Source organism: Eretmochelys imbricata, chromosome 21, assembly GCF_965152235.1.
Source record: "Eretmochelys imbricata isolate rEreImb1 chromosome 21, rEreImb1.hap1, whole genome shotgun sequence".
In the NCBI taxonomy this organism is placed as follows: domain Eukaryota; kingdom Metazoa; phylum Chordata; order Testudines; family Cheloniidae; genus Eretmochelys; species Eretmochelys imbricata.
The window spans coordinates 17,067,812-17,090,193 of NC_135592.1; the positions used below are offsets into that span (position 1 = coordinate 17,067,812).

At 51.2% G+C, this 22,382-nt stretch overlaps 1 protein-coding gene across 3 annotated transcripts in view; it reads left to right on the forward strand.

The window, feature by feature from the left end:
* The window catches only part of CPNE5 (copine 5), a 190,540-nt gene that overhangs the window by 152,501 nt on the left and 15,657 nt on the right, over nucleotides 1-22,382 (forward strand). For 2 of the 3 annotated variants that reach the window (XM_077839213.1, XM_077839215.1), the window contains one exon: nucleotides 20,867-20,924. In XM_077839213.1, the coding sequence (XP_077695339.1) occupies nucleotides 20,867-20,924 (58 nt within the window). Of the gene's footprint in view, nucleotides 1-611; nucleotides 631-20,838; nucleotides 20,925-22,382 lie in introns of all 3 variants that reach the window. The other variant, XM_077839214.1, reaches the window with a different exon arrangement.

The following is a 22,382-nucleotide window of genomic DNA, read 5'->3' on the forward strand; positions in this document are numbered from 1 at the left end:
CCCCCATGAGCTCAACCCCCGCACCCATGCAGGTGACTCAGCCCACTGACAGTTGACCACGAAGGAGAAGGAGTGACATTGGTGCAATAGCCTGCACTGCTGCTGCACTGAGCCAGGACACGTTTGCTTCATGCCCATCACGGATCCTGGCCAGGAAGGGATCAGGAAACAATCAAGCTCAGGCCTCGTAGGAGGACCAGGTTGGGCACAACCACACAGCTACGCCCAGGGCTGACCCCCCAAGTTTTGATGGGGACCCGTGAGGGTCCACTGGTTTCTAATTCAGCTGTGCGTCCATGGCAAAACTCAACGACTGCCCTTGCAGTGGGCACTCATTGACTCCAGAGCCATTGACAATTTCATAAATTCCAAGACTGCCCGAGCTCTGCAAATCCCCATCTGGCAGAAGTCCATGCTGGATGTTGTGGAAACTGTAGATGGGACCCTCTTGTCCTTGGGCTGGTAACCCAGGAGACAGTGCTCCTGGAAGCAGTAATTCAGGAGCACCGAGAATTGCTGCAGTTCAGGGTGGTCTGTTCCCCACATTTCCCCCGAAGCTTGGCATCACGTGGTTGGCATGGCGTGACCCCCATATTCTCTGGCGAGCACAGAGGATCAGCTTCCCATAGAATCATAGAATATCAGGGTTGGAAGGGACCTCAGGAGGTCATCTAATCCAACCCCCTGCTCAAAGCAGGACCGATCCCCGACTAAATCATCCCAGCCAGGGCTTTGTCAAGCCTGACCTTAAAAACTTCTAGGGAAGGAGATTCCACCACCTCCCTAGGTAACGCATTCCAGTGTTTCACCACCCCCCTAGTGAAAAAGTTTTTCCTAATATCCAACCTAAACCTCCCCCACTGCAACTTGAGACCATTACTCCTTGTTCTGTCATCTGCTACCACTGAGAACAGTCTAGAGCCATCCTCTTTGGAACCCCCTTTCAGATAGTTGAAAGCAGCTATCAAATCCTCCCTCGTTCTTCTCTTCTGAAGACTAAACATCCCCAGTTCCCTCAGCCTCTCCTCATAAGTCATGTGTTCCAGTCCCCTAATCATTTTTGTTGCCCTCCGCTGGACTCTTTCCAATTTTTCCACATCCTTCTTGTAGTATGGGGCCCAAAACTGGACACAGTACTCCAGATGAGGCCTCACCAGTGTCGAATAGAGGGGAACGATCACGTCCCTCGATCTGCTGGCAATGCCCCTACTTATACATCCCAAAATGCCATTGGCCTTCTTGGCAACAAGGGCACACTATTGACTCCTATCCAGCTTCTCGTCCACTGTCACCCCTAGGTCCTTTTCTGCAGAACTGCTGCCGAGCCATTCAGTCCCTAGTCTGTAGCGGTGCATGGGATTCTTCCGTCCTAAGTGCAGGACTCTGTCCTTGTCCTTGTTGAACCTCATCAGATTTCTTTTGGCCCAATCCTCCAATTTGTCTAGGTCCCTCTGTATCCTATCCCTACCCTCCAGCGTATCTACCTCTCCTCCCAGTTTCGTGTCATCTGCAAACTTGCTGAGGGTGCAATCCACACCATCCTCCAGATCATTTATGAAGATATTGAACAAAACCGGCCCCAGGACCGACCCTTGGGGCATTCCACTTGATCCCGGCTGCCAACTGGACATGGAGCCATTGATCACTACCCGTTGAGCCCGACAATCTAGCCAGCTTTCTGTCCACCTTATAGTGCATTCATCCAGCCCGTACTTCCTTAACTTGCTGGCGAGAACACGGTGGGAGCTCTGTCGGCAGGCCTGCCGCTGTAGCAGCAACAGCAGAAGACCCTGGACCCAGGGGCCCCATCCCAGGCACCAGTGAGTCTACCCCAATATGTGCCGGGGGCTCTCAGCTACTGGCTGGAGTGAGACACTCCCGGGTCTGACACCCCTTCCCACCCCTGCGTTCCTGATAAATACCAGGCTTATGCAGGCGTCTTCAGGAAAAAAATGTGGACACATTGCCTCCATACCGACACTGTGATGTCACTGTTGACCTACAGTCAGGGTGAAAGTTCCCTGTGGCCGTAATTACGCGATGCCTGAACCAGAACTGGTGATTCTCCAGGCGGGTATTCAAGAAAACAATGTATCGATCCGAAATACACCAGTGACCAAGTGCCAGGTTGCAGAGGCATTAGTCAGTCCAAATGGCATTACCAGATACTCAGTGTCTTTAATGAGTTTAGAAAGTGGTTTTCCATTCATCTCCCACAGGGGCCACGTTCCTCTTCATAAAGAAGAAATACGGGATTTTGCCCCTCTTTGTAGACTACTGGACACTGAATCAAGTGAAAATTCGGAACTGGCACCCCTGGCCATTAATCCCAGCATTGTTGGATTCCATGAGATCCACACGGATATTCAGCAACCCAGACCTCCTAGAGGTAACAATCTCATGCCCATCTGGGCAGGAGATGAATGGAAAACCACTTTCTAAACTCATTAAAGACACTGAGTATCTGGTAATGCCATTTGGACTGACTAATGCCTCTGCAACCTGGCACTTGGTCACTGGTGTATTTCGGATCGATAGGATCACTCCAGCTGAACAGACCGACGAGCTCCTTGATAAAGAATTGCTTGAGGTTAAATCCGCATTTGCGGAGTGGCCTCACTACGGACGGGGCTCGATGCCCTGGACAAGTGTTACTGATCATAGAAATCCTGAGTATCTGCACAGGGCCAATGCGCTGAACCAGAGACAGCTGAGCGGGGTCTTATTCTTCTCCTGCTTCAACTTCAAGATTACCTGCCCACCGGGGAGCAAGCACAGCAAGGCCAATGCTCTGTTCCGTGAAGGAGACTGTTACAAGGAAGGAGAGAAAGCTAGCCAGGAACAACCCTACTTCCTCAAGCCCCACAACTTCCTTAGTGCCACCCTGTCCCAAGATCTAATCACACTGCTCCAATCAGCCTCTCGGGGGAGGCCCAGGGGGTGGTAGACTCCCAGAGCAAGCAAGAGCTCAGAATGAGAAAGAACGTTCCAGGCAGGGCGAAATAACAGATATACGTTCCACCAGGACTCCCTGGTTGGAGGTACTACGTGTGAGCCATGCTGATCCCCTAGCGGGGCACTACAGTGGCCTCAAGCCACTATCCCAGCCTCCTGCTTCTTCTAGAAACCCTGCATGCCGGCTGAAATTCAGGCGAAGGTTAATTCATGCGATTTATGTGCTTGCACCAAGGTGCTGCACACCAAACCTCTCGGCACCCTGATGACCATGGAGAATCTGCCCTGGCCACGGACAGCCATTGCCATGGATTTCATTGTAGAACTCACCAAATCAAATAGCCACACAGCAGTACTGTCTCATAGACTCTGAGACTTTAAGGTCACAGGGGACCGTCATGAACATCTAGTCTGACCTCCTGCGCATCGCAGGCCACAGAACCTCACTCCAGTAACTAACCTCTGGCTGAGTTATCGAAGTCCTCAAATCATGGTTTAAAGACGTCAAGTTACAGAGAATCCACCATTGACACTAGTTTAATGCAAGTGACCCGTGCTCCACACTGCAGAGAAAGGCGAAAACACCCCAGGGTCTCTGCCAATCTGACCTGGGGGGAAATTCCTTCCTGACCCCAAATCTGGTGATCAGTTAGACCCTGAGCCATGTGGGCAAGACCCAGCAGCCACACACCTGGGAAAGAATCCACTGTAGGAACTCAGAGTGCTCCCCATCTAGTGTCATAGATCAACTGACCAAGATAGCACACTTCATCCTCTGTGCCCACGTACCATCAGCTGAGGTGGTGGCTCAGCTCCTAGTAACAATGTTGTCCGCCTCCATGGGCTGCTCCACCACATCACCTCGATCAAGAGACCCAGTTCATCTTGCATGTCTGGCCCGAAACCCTCCAGCTACTAAACATCCACTCCTGTGCCTCCTCAGCATACCACCCCCGGACAGATGGCCTGACCGAGAGGGTGAAGCAAGTACTGGAACAATATTTATGGAGCCTGCTTAATTACCACCAGAACAACTGGTCCACCCTCCTACCCAACACCATATTTGCATACCACAAGGCCAACCATGGCTCCACAGGACAAAGCCCTTTTTTGCTAACTATGGATTTCACCCCTGATTCCTTCAGCCTTTCTGCTGACTTGGTTTAATAAATCCAACACATTCAAGAAGAGCTGAGGGGGCCCCTCAAGGATGCGAAGAAGGACTGCAAACAGTGTGCAGATGGCCGGAGACAGGAGGGGTGGTCTTTTCGGTAGGCCACAGGTCTGGTTATCTATTAAGCACCTCAACACGAGCAGGCCCTCTCTCAAGCTAGACCACTAGTTCCTTGGACCCTACCAGATATGTCAGAAAATCAACCCTGTTGCTTTCAAACTCCACCCGCCCGAGTCCCTCAAATTGCACCGGTCATCCATACTTCTCTCTCGGAACTGTACGCCAGGAATTGTTCCCCAACCGAACACAGCCACTGCCCCCTGGTTCCAGGTCAGGGCCATGTGGAGTACGAGGTCTGTGCCATCCTGGACTCCAGATTAAAGCGGGGTCAGTTGTGTTAGCTCATATACCAGGAAGGCTGTGGCCCCCAAGAACAGTCTGGGAGCCTACTGGTACTGTTCACACTCCTGAAATAGTAAAAGACTTTCACAAATGCCACCCAAACAAGCCTGGCCCATGTGCCCCAGGGGTGATGTGGGGATTCATAAGTCTTGAACCCAGGTCTGTGAGTGGGTGGCGCTTCCCCCCGCCCCCTCCCCAGGCAGCCGTGGCAGGGTGAGGGTCAACACACCAGGCATCCTGGAAGGCCAGGAAGTGCCACCCATGGCTGGCAGCTCCTCCCATGACTTCTGATTGGCCCAAACCCACCATGTAAGCCTGTAGGGAGAGAAGCAGGAAGCCTCGTCCCTGACCTCCTGCTGAGACAGACCCTGCTTCACTCCTGGTTCCTGATTCCTTGACCTTTCCCCAGTTCCTGGCTAGTGACTCTGGCTTGGTCCTCAGCTCTGGACCCCAGCTATCAACTCTAGCTCGAGCTCCTCCAGTCTGACCGTCTATGACTCTAACCACTGGACATGACTGCCCAAGCCCTGGTCCCTCACAGCATCAACCACAGACCACAATGCAGCTATGTGTTGGCATTAAACACCACAACATTCCAGCCCTGGCCTGTGTTGGGGGGACACAGCTGTGTATTTGACTTTGTTGGGAACACCAATATCCACTGCTACTTTGTTTAGTCCGGGCAATGCAACGTTGGCTGTTGTTACATTTACCAATAGAGGGTTGATTGTTTGTCAGTAATGACTAGTGCATGTTGGCCATTGGAAAATGCCCTATAAAAATCTATGAAACGCTCTATGAAAAAACTTTTCATAGAGCTCCTTGGTAGTTTGGCCACGTATAGCTGATTCAGGTTTGTTTGCTTGTATTACAGGCAGACATGCTCTGCCTGTTTTGATGGAATTGTTCACGGGTTGGTTGATGTGTAGCAATCAGATCTCTTCTCTCAGGAGTTACCTCAGGATATTTTACAGGTCACTCCTGGCTTTCTGTCAGGCATCGTCTCACTGCAATCAGCTGTTAATGACACGCCTACAGTGTGCTGTACAGGCACGGATTGCAGTGATGACAGCATGGTTGATGTACGTACTCAGCAGCGAGTTGCTGTTGTTTTCGTGTTTATTATGGGATGCATTATCATGCAGATCAGCAGGGTTGATCTTTCCAGCTCTGTATACCGTATCCAAAGGATGGGATGGATACTCAGCTGGTGTAAATCAGCATATCTCCATTGATTTCAATGAAGCTATGCTGATGTACACCATCTGAGGTTCTAGCCCTGTATGCGATTGGGGTGGTGTAAGAACCAGAATCGAATCATGTTGAAAATGGCAATAGCAAAGGGCGGTTCTTCAGCTATATACCCGTTCAGTCAAAGAGCTCAGCTTGATCCCTGACAGGGCAAAGCAATCAGCAAGATGGCTCAGCTCCAGGCTTCTGCAATTATGACGTCTTTTTATATCTGTGGCTAGTTACTGCTCTCACTCCTGCCTGTGCTTTTCTGCACTGACGACGGCACTTAGATCTGAGCAGGCAAGGTGGATAGAGGCACATTTTGAAAAATTTGAATCTATCCTCTCCAGACTTGACAATGAGCAACAGAGCCATGCGGGGCTTTGTCTCTACTTTACGGCCCATCCAAACTCAGACCTCCATGGCTCAGATAGAATGACACTGATGATGTCGGCATGCTGGAGGTGTTGGAAGCTGAAGCCCAGGGATGTCAAAAGCAGATATCCTCAGGGGGTTGGCTGTTGTGTGGAGCTGTAAACATTTTCACCTAATTCCTGTGATGTCCCTTCTTACTCGGTTTGGAATGTTTAAGTTCGATACATTTGCAACTCTGTTATTGCACCAGGCGCCACTTGGCTTCTTGCTTCAAGGCCAAGATGCAAAGTGACCTTTCCACAAATCTTTGTCAGACAGTTTTTCCGCCTACTCCCTGCAGATGTGGAGCTGACTGCAATGTGCCGTGATCACATCACTACGCGCAGGGCCAGCCTCAAGGGGTTGGAAAGCGAGATGCTTTTTTGGAGCCCACCTTAAATGTAACCGACTCACTTGACATAAAAGAGTGCGTGTGATAGGCAATGTGTGTGTGCGTGTGCGTACCTGGGTGTACATACCTGCGTGTGCATTCATGTACACATGTTCATTTATTCTTTAGTCACCTCCGGCAATGGAGCACAGCCGCTCGTTCCATTGTGAATGACTTTGAAATGTGTCACACATGCAGCTTGGATGGCCATTGCCTCTTTCTTGGTCATGTGTCCTCTGTCATGTTGCAAGTGTTCCCTGGGGTCCCTTCAGTTTGTCTTCGGTAATTTGGTGAACATGGCAGAAGACTGTTATTTCGCACCTCAGCTCGCCAGCTGGATCACAGAACTGTGCACTGCTTGGATCCCGGGCAGCTGAGTCGTTCGTCTGCTGATCAAGCCCACTGTGAGACTTGCAGATCCAAAGACACCCCTCCCTTTGTGAGTGTGATGGGAACTGGCATTCCTGGGCTGCGTTGATGAGACTGGGAAATTTTGGTGCAAAGCATGCTGCGAATTCTTCTTGACACGGAGCATATGTTCTGTTTGTGTTTCCCGATGAGCTGTCATCAGACACCACTTGTTGTTTTGGCCCTGTGATGAAGTCTTCACTCCATTTTTACTCTGTCTTCTAAGAACATTACTCAGCATAAGGGGTGATTAAGGACCACAGGGTTTGGCTCAGATGTGCTGTGGCAGTAAATAGAAGGGACCTGATGGGGTGCAATCCCATGTGACAGGGGCAGGTTGTCAGGGCTCAGCTGTTGATCCATCCTTTCAGCAGACGTTGGAACCTGGTCTGGCAATGACAGCTGAGTTCTGTGGCTTCATTGTGGCAGGTATGGGGTGCTCCCCCACTTTGGGCATAAGGGAGGCAGGACTGGCACTCTGGAAAGTGGGAACTTGGGACAAAGGTCCTCTGGGGAAACCCTACAAATAGCTCTGCTTTGAGGAAGAAGCCTAGGCTGAATGGGATGGTGTGATGACACTGCCTACAATGGCATGGAGCCAATCTGTGACTGTTAGCAGCAAATATCTCCAATGGCCAGAGATGGGACACTCAATGGGGAGGGCTCTGAGTTTACTACAGAGAATTCTTTCCCAGGTGTGTGGCTGGTGGCTCTTGTCCACATGCTCAGGGTTTAACTTTTCGCCATATTTGAGGTCAAGAAGGAATTTTCCCCCAGCTCAGATTGGCAGAGACCCTGGGGTTTTTTGCCTTCCTCTGCAGCATGGGGCACAGGTCACTTGCAAGTTTAAACTAGTATCAGTGGTGGATTCTCTGTAACTTGAAGTCTTTAAACCATGATTTGAGGACGTCAGTAACTCAGCCAGAGGTTTTGGGTCTGTTACAGGAGTGGGTGGGTGAGGTTCTTTGGCCTGTGACATGCAGGAGGTCAGACTAGATGATCACTATGGTTCCTTCTGACCTTAACGGCTCTGAGTCTGTGAGTTATCATAGAATCATAGAATATCAGGTTTGGAAGGGACCTCAGGAGGTCATCTAGTCCAACCCCCTGCTCAAAGCAGGACCAACACCAACTAAATCATCCCAGCCAGGGCTTTGTCAAGCCTTACCTTAAAAACTTCTAAGGAAGGAGATTCCACCACCTCCCTAGGTAACGCATTCCAGTGCTTCACCACCCTCCTAGTGAAATAGTGTTTCCTAATATCCAACCTAGACCTCCCCCACTGCAACTTGAGACCATTACTCCTTGTTCTGTCATCTGCTACCACTGAGAACAATCTAGAGCCATCCTCTTTGGAACCCCCTTTCAGGTAGTTGAAAGCAGCTATCAAAGCCCCCCTCATTCTTCTCTTCCGCAGACTAAACAATCCCAGTTCCCTCAGCCTCTCCTCAGAAGTCATGTGTTCCAGTCCCCTAATCATTTTTGTTGCCCTCCGCTGGACTCTTTCCAATTTTTCCACATCCTTCTTGTAGTGTGGGGCCCAAAACTGGACACAGTACTCCAGATGAGGCCTCACCAGTGTCGAATAGAGGGGAACGATCACGTCCTTCGATCTGCTGGCAATGCCCCTACTTATACAGCCCAAAATGCTGTTAGCCTTCTTGGCAACAAGGGCACACTGTTGACTCCTACCAGCTTCTCGTCCACTGTCACCCCTAGGTCCTTTTCTGCAGAACTGCTGCCGAGCTATTCGGTCCCTAGTCTGTAGCGGTGCATTGGATTCTTCCGTTCTAAGTGTAGGACTCTGCACTTGTCCTTGTTGAACCTCATCAGATTTCTTTTGGCCCAATTCTCCAATTTGTCTAGGTCCCTCTGTATCCTATCCCTACCCTCCAGCGTATCTACCACTCCTCCCAGTTTCGTGTCATCCGCAAACTTGCTGAGGGTGCAATCCACACCATCCTCCAGATCATTTATGAAGATATTGAACAAAACCGGCCCCAGGACCAACCCTTGGGGCGCTCCACTTGCTACCAGCTGCCAACTAGACATGGAGCCATTGATCAAGCCATTGAGTTATGTGGTGGTGTTTGTTATTTTAGCTTCCAAGAAAAGCAGCACCCCAGGAAGAGGGGAGCGATTCGGCATTAACCCGGAGTGTGAGCGCACTCTGCCCCTTCACAGAGACATATGATCTCACGGCCCTTTTAGGAGCAAGTGACAAGTGGGAACGTGACAGTTTCCTGTTTACTCAGAAGTTACACCCAGCACTGACAGTAAACGCTGTTTAAGTGGAAACCTAACAAATTGCCTTACTGCTTCTAATAACTAGGGCCCCTGAGTTTGTTTTGCAGTTACTGTGGTAACAAGTGCGGTACAAATGCCTGTGCAGATTGCTAGGTAGATCAGCAGGCTGATCAATAGATAGAAAGGTAGCTAGGCTGGAACGATAAAATGATCGGATGATTGCTGGGTATAGATGGACAGATAAGTAGCTAGGATGGTAGGTGGATGGACACATTTTTCAGGTTCTTGCTCAAGTAATTCAGCTTCTGCCTGGAACAATAGGACTTTCGATTTGTTTGCTCATTTTGTAATCTGTCTGTTAAAGTCCCCAGGATGCAGCTGAGGTGTAGCAAACTCAGTCCAGCCAGGAGATAGTTCATCTTGATTAAGTTGCTCATTTCACTATTTGAATTGCGAAGAGAAAATAAAAACCTCCCTCTCCCTCTGCATGGGCGGCTTTTCTGTCTTCCAACATTCACTCAGCCCTGCAAGTGCCTTCACTGTTGAGATATTATTTCACTAGCTGCAAGATTTGCAAACTGCAGGTTTCAATGTGCAGAACCTTTTTAGTTGATTAGTTTCCTTTTCCTCTTCACTACCCCACCAGGTAATAAGTTCACCACACCGAGTCCTGGGCATCCATTGATCTCTGGCTCAGTGAGCATGCTCTGATCCAGCATTAACTACTTAGAATCCACCTGGTTCCCCTCTCACGTACACTGGTGTCACCATTCTAACTCCACAGACTTCAGTGGCGTTACCCTGGATTGACGCCGGAGTGAGAGGAGAATCAGGCCCAATTGAGTGGCTCCTGATTTACCCTGGCATGAGAGAGAGAGGAATCAGGCCTAGTGGAGTTACTCCTTGATTACACCAAGGTGAGCAAGAGGAGAATTGGGCCCAGTGGCGCTTCACCTCATTTACACCAGTGTGAATGCGAAGAGAATCAGGGCCATTGGAGTGACTCCGATTTACACCCAGGTCAGTGAGAGGGGAATCAGGCCCAATACAGCTACTCCTGATTTGCACCGGGGTGAAAGAGAGGGGAATCAGGACACACTGGTGGAGTGACTCTTGATTTACACTAGGGTGAATCATAAGGGGAATGGGGCCCCTTATGTTTAACAAAGCAATTATGGGCCAGACCCTCAGCTTCCTTCCTCAACCCCCATGGAACCTCCTTTTAGTCTACATGGCCCCCCACTTAAGAACATAAGAACGGCCATCCTGGGTCAGACCAAAGGTCCATCTAGCCCAGTGTCCTCTCTTCTGACAGTGGCCAATTCCAGGTGCCCCAGAGGGAATGAACAGAACAGGGAATCCTCAAGTGATCCATCCCGTCACCCATTCCCAGCTTCTGGCAAACAGAGGCTAGGGACACCATCCCTGCCCATCCAGGCTAACAGCCATTGATGGACTGATCCTCCATGAACTTATCTAGTTCTTTTTTGAACCCTGTTATAGTCTTGGCTTCAGAACATCCTCTGGCAAGGTTGACTGTGTGTTGTGTGAAGAAATACTTCCTTTTCTTTGTACATGCGATGCAATGTATGTGTTTTGTTTGTTTTAAACCTGCTGCCTATTCATTTCATTGGTGACCCCTAGTTCTTGTGTTCTGAGAAGGAGTAAATAACACTTCCCTAGTCACTTTCTCCACCCCAGTCATGATTTTATAGCCCTCTATCATACCCCCCCTTAGTCGTCTCTTTTCCAAGATGAAAAGTCCCAGTCTTATTCATCTCTCCTCATATGGAAGCTGTTCCATGCCCCTAATCATTTTTGTTGCCCTTTTCTGAACCTTTTCCAATTCCACTTGTGCTTGGTGCGGGGGCAGATTTTGGCCTATTGTAGTGGGACAGGAAGGGGAGGGGGCAAAGAGAGGGAAAGACAAAATGGAAAAACAAATGAAAAGCAGGGTGCAGAGAGAGGTGAGAGAGAGAGCCAGAGGCACCCAAGGCGGCTAACCTGGGGCAGAGACCTGCAGAACAATGAACCTAGTGCTGCAAGGTAGGGGAGGGTGCGAGGCAGCCAAGAAGTGCAGTTACTCCAGGGATGGAAAGGGATGGGAGCAGGAATTCAGAAATGAAAATGAGCCCAAGACTGAGCTGAGCAGCACTCAGGCAGACGCCAGCTCCTGTGCCCATCTCACCAGCTGATGCTCAGCAGAGAGGCTGGCCCAGCACGGGGCTCTGTCTCTGAAATCGTCATCTGAGCTCACTGACTCCTCTGGAACAGGTGAGTGAGGAGAGAATCAGGCCCAGGGAAGTTACACCTGATTTACACCAGCGTGAGCCAGAAGGGAATCAGCAATTCCTGATTAAAGGCGTTATTTCACGTACAGGTGGCCTCTACCCATGAAGACAGGAGAACTTATTCCACCCAAAGGCCTTTTCCAAAATGCTTGTCTTTGTCCTGTTCACACAGGCCTCTGGCCAGAGCAGGTCTCTCCATGAGGGGAGGGATAGCTCAGTGGTTTGAGCATTGGCCTGCTAAACCCAGGGTTGTGAGTTAAATCCTTGAGGGGGCCATTTAGGGATCTGGGGCAAAAATTGGGTTTTGGTCCTGCTTTGAGCAGGGGATTGGACTAGATGACCTCCTGAGGTCCCTTCCAACCCTGATATTCTATGATGGGGGCAGGTCCTGCCGCACTCTAGAATTAGGGATCTGTGTTTGCTTTAGTTTCCCTCCCTTCCCAGCTTACTGGAGAGGTGGGGGGAAATGTGTGTTGGATGGCTACGGGTCCGTTGGTGGTGAGAAGAGAATGAAGAGATTCAAGGGTTATTTGTGTAATAATCATTTGCCCTTCCCATGTGCCCTCCATCCAAAACACATTATAAAGGACACCGCTTTCTGGGGCTTAGTGTCAATGAAGATCAGTGCCTTACCACTCTCGCTGCTCCCCTGTGGGAGGTCATTATTATTACCAGCCTCCATTATGCAGCTGGGGAAACTGAAGCATAGAGGAAGTGGCTCACCCAAAATCTCAGAGCGTCAGGAATAGACCCCCAGAGCTCCTGACTCCCTGGGTCTTAACCCCATGAGCATCCTTCAGCCCCTAGCTAGCAGCTGTACCGGGAGCTGTTATCAGTCCAGCACCATTCCCAGCAGGAAATTCACTTAAAAACAAGAAAGCAAAGTAGGGCAGCACAGGGTAAGTGCCAGCTGCCCAGCAGGCTCAGGGCTGGGCAGACACCCTTTCTTTTCTCTGACCCCTCGCTTTGGTGTGTGTGGGTCTGGATAGTGACCTGGGAGGGGACCAAGAGCTAGGGGCCTTCTGCCCACCTGGTGGCCAAGCTTTGGGGCCGGCCCTGGCTGGGAACCGGAGAACTAATGGTGGTGAGAATTCCGCGTGAGGAAGAAGGCAAAGCGGGCACACAGAGCAGCGAGCGATTTGCTCTGCTGAGCCCTGTGGGCACTCGGGGACCTTGAGGGCAGCCTCTTAGCAGGCCTGCAGCTGACTGGTATGCTAGTCATTTTGCACTTCAGCAGGCCAGCAAGGCTCAGGGCAGAGAAGGTAATTAGCCATCACAGACTCCTAGGACTTGCCAGACAGGATTGACTCAAGGAGGCTGGCCTCCATCAGAGGACCATGGAACTTGCCAGATCAGATCAGACCACTGAACCCTTTAGCCTAGTATTCCACCTCTAGTACTGAGAAAGGCAAACTCTCCTGCTGCTAGTCACCTGCCTATTGTGCAATGCTTGTACACATAGGGGTGGAGTTCCTTCCTGACCCCTACAGAATGTCAGGTGAGCCCTGAAGCATGAAATTCAGTTACCCCATTCTTATGATTAATGATCAAAATGATTTCACTGCTTTTTAAAATCCAGCCCTGCTGTGACTCTGCTCTCTGCTGTAGCCATGAACTGCACACAAGCTTACTCATCCCTCATCAGTCTAATTCCTGTTCCCAATTAAACTGTTTCCTGCATGAATACTAGAGTGGCTGCTGTTGCATGAACTTCTCCTTTGCTATTACGAGCCATTGATTATGTGGTATAGTTAATCGCAGCACCTCGTCCAACACTCAGCCCAGAATCCCATCAGCCTGTACTAGCTTGAGTCAATGCATTTCGTTAGCAGATGTGGAGAGAGCCTCATTGCTCATTTCGTGGCAGCCTTCTCCAGCTGACATCCTTCATAGGCATCTTGTATGGAACTCACTAACCCCTGCCCCTCCACCGCACCCTTCACGTAATGGGTATGTCCAGACATGCGCTTGTGATCGAAGCCTGGCTGAAAGGAAGACAAAAACAGGGCATGATTGCTCTGGACATGGGCTGGGAGAGGGATTGAGCACAGCTGATTAAAACACCGGTTGGGAACTCAGTACAGGGGAGGATAGCTTAGAGTTGCTGCCCCATTGCCCTTCGCTTTCGGGTAACTGCTGGTGACATGACTTTTTTAGATTTGTTGCAGGGGGGCTGCCAGGCCTCAAAGAAATTCTTTGATGGAGGTTGTGAAGGCCAAGTCTATAATAGGGTTCAAAAAAGAACTAGACAAGTTCATGGAGGATCCATCCATCAATGGCTATTAGCCAGGATGGGCAGGGATGGTGTCTCTAGCCTCTGTTTGCCAGAATCTGGGAATGGGCAACAGGGGATGGATCACTTGATATTTACCTGTTCTGTTCATTGCCTCTGGGGCACCTGGCTTTGGCCACTGTTGGTAGACAGGAAACTGGGCTAGATGGACCTTTGGTCTGACCCAATATGGCCGTTCTTATGTTCTTGTACTTCTTATGTTCACGCAGCCAGTTCCTGCCCCTGAGCACATCCCTGGGGCGTCTTTAAGTGACACAAAGCCCCCCTTCTTGATGCTCTGCCACCCCTTCCCAGCTCCGCCATGGGCTGCACAGCTAGGGAAAAGAATTCCCATACTCAGAGATGCCCAGCTGGCTGAACAGCTGCTGTGGGGCCATAAGCAGCTGACATGGATTAGAGCAGATCTGAAACTGATCTAATTCATACTGGGAACTGGCCTGGTCCCCAGCCTGCTCCAAGTTCACAGAGACCTGAAGGTTCCTTCCCCACCCCAGGAGCAGCTCTAAAACAGTCCAGGGTCTGGGCCATGCTTCGCTAGACATACAGCTGCAGAGATGGACAGATATGAATGGACAGAGTAAGCCAGCCTAGTATGTACAGCTTAGAGAATCTCTTGGCCCAAAGGCAAGCTGCATCAAGAGACGAGTGAGGTGCCTCCGAAGGTCCTTTAATGCCAGGGAAAAGGCTAAGGTCTTTAGGGCCTGATCCTACAGTCACTGAGGTCATTGGCAAAGCTCCCGTTGACTTTGATGGTGCAAAACTGGGGACTGACACAGAATCAAATCGGGGGGAACTCCAGACTCATTCCGTGTAGACAAAAGGTCAAGCCTATGGGCTGGGTCCAGTGGAGATGAGTTCTCATGAGACCAAGGAGGAATGACACGGTCAGTTGAAATTCAAATGCAGCCTTTTGACCAACAAAACAACTTCTACAAGACTAATAATAAAAGCCAGGGCAATATAGAGTCAGGGAGCAGTGGATGCAGATGGATGCCCCCGTTACTGAGTTGGGTCTGGCATGGTATATATCAAGCTAGCAGCAGAGTTGGAGCCCGGTGGGAAGCGATCCCTCATGCCTTGATGCAGTTACAGCAGCCAGGGCACTCACTCCAGCAGGGTGATCTTACTGCACCGTGCAAGCTGGCAAGGCGAATAATCAAACATGAAACAAGCTGCCGCACAGCCGTAACCTGGATTGCAGCTCTGACGATGAGCTACGGCTCCCATCCCGGCTCTCTTATTACAGAAACGCTCTGCTAATGGCTTAGTAGGCTCAGCCATTAATGAACCCTGCTCAGACGCAGCCACGGGGCTACTTAGTTTGTCTCCAACAAATTCTAAGCCAATTGCTGTCAACAACTGGCATAAATCAAACCCACTCCTTCTTCCACCCCCCCCTTTCTCATTGACAAAACTAAGTTGGTCTCCCTGTTTCAGGCTCTAATCCCTATTTCAGAAGGAGCCAGAGTGAACAATGCAGCTTGGGCTGTGTTTTAGTAATTACCAATCTCGGGCCCTGGCAGGCCATGCCAGGCAACGAATTCCAGAACTGATGGCCCCCACTGTGCCAGTGTCTTGCCCCAGAATCCAGCCCCAGAGCTTCTCAGCTGAACAGAACTGCCCCAGGAAAGTGAGAGGGCATCTGTGAAGACAGCCACAGCCCAGTCCCTTGGGGCCAGGGAGGTGCCGATGGCTGGCAGCTGGAGTCACATGGGCACCTGGATTTGTGCAGGGCAGAGTAGGGGACCCAGGATTGCGTATTCACCTCGGCGCACTCCACTGAGCGGAGGATGAGCTGGTCCTGCGCTACCTGCAGATGCTGGACCCAGTCCTTGGGTCTGACGGAGCTGCAGGCTGCACAGGATGCTCGGTGGAAGGGCTGTACACCACCTCTGTGCCTTCTGATCCTGGGTCTGGTGGGGATCAGCTCAGCCCCCTGGTGCTGGTCTGCTTGGGCCAGTGGGCTGATGTACTATCAAAGGTCCAATGTTCTCCCTCACATACGTGTAAATCAGGAGTGGCTCTGGTGGAGTTACCCCAGTTTCACGCCACTGTAAGTGAGCCGGGTGTCAGGCTCCTGTTTGCATTACGATTCAGAGGTGTTCCTGTTTGCAAGTCTTATCATCTGGCCTGACTGTGTTTTGGACGAGCAGCTTAAAGCTGCGCACCAGAGCTTTCGGAAGGGCCCCACCATCAGGAAAGGGAGACGGTGTGGCTGAGTGGCTAGAGCTGGACTGGGACTCGGGTGACCTGGTTCTATTCTCAGCTCTGCCTCTGGCTTGCTGGTAAATCACGTTGCCGCCCTGGATCTCAATTGCCCCAGCTGTAAAATGGGGATAATGATATTGACAGCCTGTGCCAAGCACTTTGAGATCCACTGATAAAAAGTGCTGGGGATTAGTAGCTATAGCATTCAAAACTCCCGAACAGTTCAGGATTAGCTGACCATGAAGTCAAGTAGCTGTTCTGGGCCAGACTTTTCTGATTAGGAGGGTGGAGTTTGATGATGACATTGAACAAATGTTTTTTTCATGTCTAGAATTCATCTGAATTATTGGAGCCAGATAATAGGCAGAAGATAACACAACACCTTTGCCTAAAATAATTCACTCTGAGAGGCTTTTGCCCACGCACAGATGACTGCAATATATAATCATCACTTGATTAACTGTGGGTTAGCAGTCAGTGGCTCTCCCATACCCACTAATGCGATCCCACCTCACCCCTGGCTGATGGATCACGTTAGATTGCCTCTCTGAGCCTCTAGTTGAGCTGTCAGAGTCAGAGACAATGTCAGGCCAGCCACGCTCCATGATTAGATTCACTAGAAGCCAGGAGCTGAGCTACGTTTCTGTCTGCCGTTGATTTGCATCTGAGTGCTTGTGAAAAGGAGAACCCGAGAGTCCCAGAGACGTGGGAATTGCAGGCAGATGCTGCCACAGTGAGTTCTGCCCATAGTGCTTGAGCCTCATACACAGCCCGCACCCTTGCTGTAGATCTTGGGCTCCCCGTTTGCAGTGCTGCCAGTGGACCTCCATCCTGCCATGCAGCCCCCTCTGCTATTCCAGCCCTGAGCCCCACCAGGCTCTGCCAATATTAACTAGGGTTACCATATTTGAACATTCAAAAAAGAGGACACTCCATGGAGGGGGGGATTTGCTCACCTCCCCCCCCGGCCCCACCCCAACTCCACCCCTTCCCCGCCCCCATTCCAACCCCTTCCCCAAAGTCCCCTCCCCAACTCCACCCCCTCCCTGCCCCATTGGACCCCTTCCCCAACTCCCCCCCCGGCCCCACCTCCTCCCCTGAGCACGCCAAGTTCCCCCTCCTCCCTCCTCCCTCCCAGCCACGCGAAACAGCTGTTTCACAGCACAAGCGCTGGGAGCTGGGGGAAAAAGCGGGCACCCTCTTGAGTGATCAACATTCACTTTCTTTCTCGAATGATCAACATTCACTCTCTTTCTTGAATGATCAACTCTTCTTTGGAGAAAAATAATAATGGCAAAATCCCAGACGTTTTTAGATATTTAAAAATTCCTCCCAGACAGTGATTTAAGAACCAAAAAGCCAGACATGTCTGGGAAAATATGGATGTATGGTAATCCTAATATGAATGCCCTTCTTCCAGCTCTCCCAGCACTAGGCCCGTTACTAGGGAGAGACAGTCACTCATGTTAAATGCCTAGCTGCATGGTGATTATGTGCCGTGTGCAAATGAGGTTTAGCATTTGACCTTCCGTCTCCCACATCGCCATCTCTGGCATTCTTACACATGCTTGGAATGGCAGCGTGAGCTAGCAAGGCAATCTGCCATGCTGATTGGCTAGTGGGGAAGTTACCTGATTTGTGAAGCTGCTGTAGTGAGCCCGAGTGGCTTATATTTAGAGTTCAGATCGGGGTTCCTGGGGTCTAGTCCCAGCTCTGGAAGGGATGGAGGCCCAGCTCCTCAAAGCAATATAGGTTCCTAATTCCCACAGATATCAAGGGGCCTCTGGGCCTGCATGCTAATGGCTCAGAGGGAATGAGGGTCAGGGCTATTCATGTCTGTTCCCTGATTCAGAGGGGAGTATAGACCAATGAAGCTGGGGAGCTAGGACTCCTGGGTTCCATTCTTAGTCCTGGGAAGAAAAGAAGTTTTCTATCTCTTGGCCAGATTCTGATCTGTGACAGTACTTTGCTTCTCACCCCATGCCAACTTCACTTCCTGACCAGCCTCCCTTACTTACGGTCTCATTGACCCAGCTTTATAATGCGCTTTGAGATCCTCGGGGTGCTTAATGTTACGAATTGCTGTTAGCTCTTATAAAATCTCACGTCCCGGTGTGTGACCAGAAATCAGCTCAGACAAAGAGCTCTGATTATTAAAGCTCCTGTGTTTAATAGCAAACACAATCCGTGATTGCTGGAAGGGAAGAAAAAGGAGGGGATAATTGGATGATAAAGCAGCGAGTGAGGTAGCTAAGAAATGGAGGTCCTGAAGGAATTGGAGAGACAGCATGGAAATCACACGGTGTCAATACGATTTTCTGCTGTCATAACCAATTACATGACAGGCAACTCATTAGCAAGGAGACAGTGCTGCTCTCCTGGATTCAGGGAGTGAGCAGGAGAAAGCTTGTTAATATGCAAATGAAAGGAGCTTGACCTAATAAAGGGAAAACAGAAGAGGAGACGCTATCTGTGTTGCCCTGCCCTGCGGTAGCTGCAGTCACTTTCAGAGCTAATCGTGATGGGCAAATTCTTGTAAATAAAATGAATTGCCCGTTACTAAACTTGCTCATTATTGTGGAAGGAAATGAGTTAACCCCTGGCATGGAGAGAGGAGGAGGACTAGCTCCTCAGTGGGTGTAAATCAGCATAGCTTCACTGGAGCTGAGAATCTGGGCCTGGATTTCCCAATTCTGAGCTTAGAAGCCCTGTATAACAACGTGACCAAATTCAGTTCCACTGTTGGTAAACGCATGTGGATTTAGCCTTGAATGTTACATGCATGTAACATCTTTCATCCCACATGATATCAGAGAACCTACCAAGCTATATACATGCAGCACCCCTGAAATGCAGCTTTCTCTGGGGTGGAGGATGAGAACCAACTGACACACTGCACCACAGTAGGGAGGAAGGGAAATTTTGGCCAAGGACAAGGAGTGTATCATGCAGACGGGACAGGACCTGGTGGGATGAGACAGTTTTGTTACGACGCTGCATTGAGGTTGCCTGAAATAAATTCAAGGCTCTTTAACTGCCCTGCAAGGTTGAAGTGTTAGGAAATTGCTTTTCATGGCAACTGGCCTCAAATTAAAAAAGATAATGGCCAGGACAGTGCAAATCTCAACCCTGGGCAAGCCAAGTTAGAGCATTGTATCAGCCCAGCACCACTAGAGCCTAGTCCCAGCACATGAGCGTCTCAGGGCAAGTCTACACTGCAGAGTCCACCTAAGTTATGTCCAGGGGCAGCCACTGTAGTAATTAAATCGCTTTTGTACGTCTGCCCTACGCTCCTTGTGTCGGCGGTGCGTGTCCTCCCCGATTGCCCTGTCAGCGTCTACGCTGCCTGCAGCGCCCTCCGACGCCGCCCCACGCGCTCTCACGGAGCTGGGGTTCGTACGTCGGCGCAGCGGGCAAGGGACGCTGTGGTGTAGACGCTGACAGGGAGCTCCGTAGTGGAGACCAGGGCTCAGCGTCCAGTCCCCGTGTGCAAATGGAATCGGTGCGTTCCTGGCCCACAGGCGAGCCGTGGAGCCACAGTGACACCTAGTGAGACTGTGGAGTGAGGGTGAGGAGGAGAGGGAGGCACGCCTGCGTCTGTTTTCCTTCAAATCAGTGTGAATCAGGAGCTGCAGCTCCACTGTTTCTGAGTCTCCTCAGTCACATCATTGCAAACCAGGGGAAATCCCACTGATCCCGACTCCCCTCTCATTCATGTGGGTGTAAATCAGGAGTGATGGTGTAAACCAGGAGTGACCGCATTGATCCCGACTCCCCTCTCATTCACGTGGGGGTAAATCAGGAGTAACCGCATTGATCCCGACTCCCCTCTCATTCATGTGGGGGTAAATCTGGAGTGCTGGTGTAAACCAGGATTAACCCCATTGATCGCAATTCCCCTCTCATTCACGTGGGGGCAAACCAGGAGTGCCAGTGTAAACCAGGAGTAACCGCATTGATCCCGACTCCCCTCTCATTCACGTGGGGGTAAATCTGGAGTGACGGTGTAAATCAGGAGTAACCCCATTGATCCCAATTCCCCTCTCATTCACACTGGATAAAGCAGGAGCACTGGTGTAAAGCAGGAGTAACCCCACTGAGCACAATTTGTCCTCTCATTCATGCAGGTGTAAATCAGTAGTAACCCCACTGATCCCAATTCTCCTCTCATTCACACAGGGTAAATCAGCGTCGCTGTTAACTCCAGGGGAGTTTTGCCTCTTCACAGCTCAGCATCTGGCCTCTAGCCATAAAAGTGTCTGGAATTGGTCACCCTGCCTCCAGCCTTCATTGGGGCAGCCGTGTGATACTTGTAGCCACCGGTCAGTGGCTATTCGTTTCCCAGGGCAAACACAAGCAAGCGGGACCGTGGCAGCTGGGGGCTGGTTACTTATTAATCTGGAAAGCCCCTTCAAGCCCTGCGCTATCCAGTGACGGCGCAGCATGCCTGCGCCCTGGCAGCCTGGTTTCCCCTGGCTGAATCAATGGCATTAGCGCTGCTGGCTGTTGCTATGTGCGTGACGTCCAGAGGCCTCCCTACCACACTGGGGCTGCGTGTGTGGAGACGTGGACGGACCCTGAGGAAACTCATGTTTGCATGGAAAGGAACACGTATTGGGGTATCCCCAGGCCTCTGTGGGGCAGGGTGGAAAGCTGCTTGGGCCGAGACGGGACACAGCTTAAGAAGGGCTCAGAGCTCAGAGTCACCCAGGCCATTGGGGCTGACAGTGGTTTTCGCTTTGTGCCTTAAACTCTTGTTTTTTCTTTCCTTCCTCCCCGTCTTCCAATTCCCTTGTCCCGCAACCTCTGCCCCTTCCCGCCTCCCTCCTGCTTTTGTTCCTCTGCCACAGGCCGCCAAGCTGCCAATGTCCATCATCATCGTGGGAGTTGGGCAGGCTGAATTTGACGGTAAGGCCCCTACCCTCCTCTCTCTGCCTTTGCTTAAACCAGCGGGTGCTCATCCAGGTGTGGCAGGATGGCTGTGTGCATCGGGTCTCAGCCTGGCCACAGACACCCAGGGGCAAGTCACTTCCGGCCAGATCCCCAAGGCAGAGCCTAGCTTCTTGGCACCCAGCTACCCCGCAGCCCCCCTGACCCCGAGCCAGGCGCCCAGGCTCCCCAATGCATTGTAGGGAGATTCGGCAGCTCAGAAAGGCATTCACAGAGGACAGACCCTGAGCAAGGAGCCACCTACACCAGCTAGTAGGAGGTGCTCAGAAGATGGGCCAGCCCAAGCCCTGCCCCTCTTAGATAGTGAGGGCCATCTCCGCTCAGGATTCCCAGCCTGGAACCCGCTCCTGGAGTTAGATGCCAGGTCAGCTCCTGCTCCTGCCAATAGCCCAGGGTGCCCACCTGGCACACGGGAGACCTGCCCTCAAAGCCCTGCTGTGGAGCACAGCTTTGATCTCGGGTCTCCTCCCTCCCAGGGGGCCCCTGACCACACGATTAGGGGTTTTCTGGGTGTATCTTGCTCCATCTCACCTGCTGGGGCCATTCCTCTGGGCCAGTAATGCAATATTCATGGAGCAAGAGACAGACTGTGTAGCCCAGTGGGTAGGGCATTCCTGGGCTCAAGGCCCTGTTCCAATCAGTCAGGGGTGTGTGAAAGCAGGTCTCCCTCGCTCCAGGGCAGCACTTTAGCCACGGGCCATGGGCCATACACACTCTTTTTCTCTTCTGAACCTGCCTGCTCCCTGTTGTCTTTTGGGAGAGGGGAATCGGTAGGCATGCTCTGAGCACACCTATTGGACCGGCCCGTGGGCAAGATGGGTGGGACGACGCTTAATTTGAGAATCCTGCCGGGACTTAGGTGTGAGCGTGGCGCCAAGCAGCTCAGTGGGGTCAGGACTTTGTGCCTGCTGCCTGGCAGGAACATAGCCCCTACGAGGTGTACCGGCAGAAATGAAGGTGTGGCCAGGGGAGCAGGGGTTTGAGGAGCTCAGTGATGTCTAGGGTTGCCACCCGGCCGGTGTTCACCCAGACAGGCCAGGTTTCAGCTTGTGTGTCCGGGTACCATTGGAAAAGCCCGGACGTCTGTTGTTTTTTAATCTGGGAGGAAGAGGTGGAGCAGGGGCGGGGCCTCGAGGGAAAGAGACAGAGCAGGGGCAAGGCCTTGACATCTACATGTTGGAAAGTACCTAAAGGGGCAGTTAGGCACCAAAGTCCCTTTGTAGACCTAGCACCTCCTCTGCGGGTGCCTCAGTCCCCGGGGACAGAGCTTTCCTACCTCCCAAAGGTGTGGTGATACTGAATTCGTTAGCGACTGACTGTGATGCCATGGTAATACTGGGCGTGCAAGCAGATTGACCTCACAACCTGAGGATAAGCTAGGCCAGAGCCTCAGCTGGTGTGGTTTGTGCAGCCCAT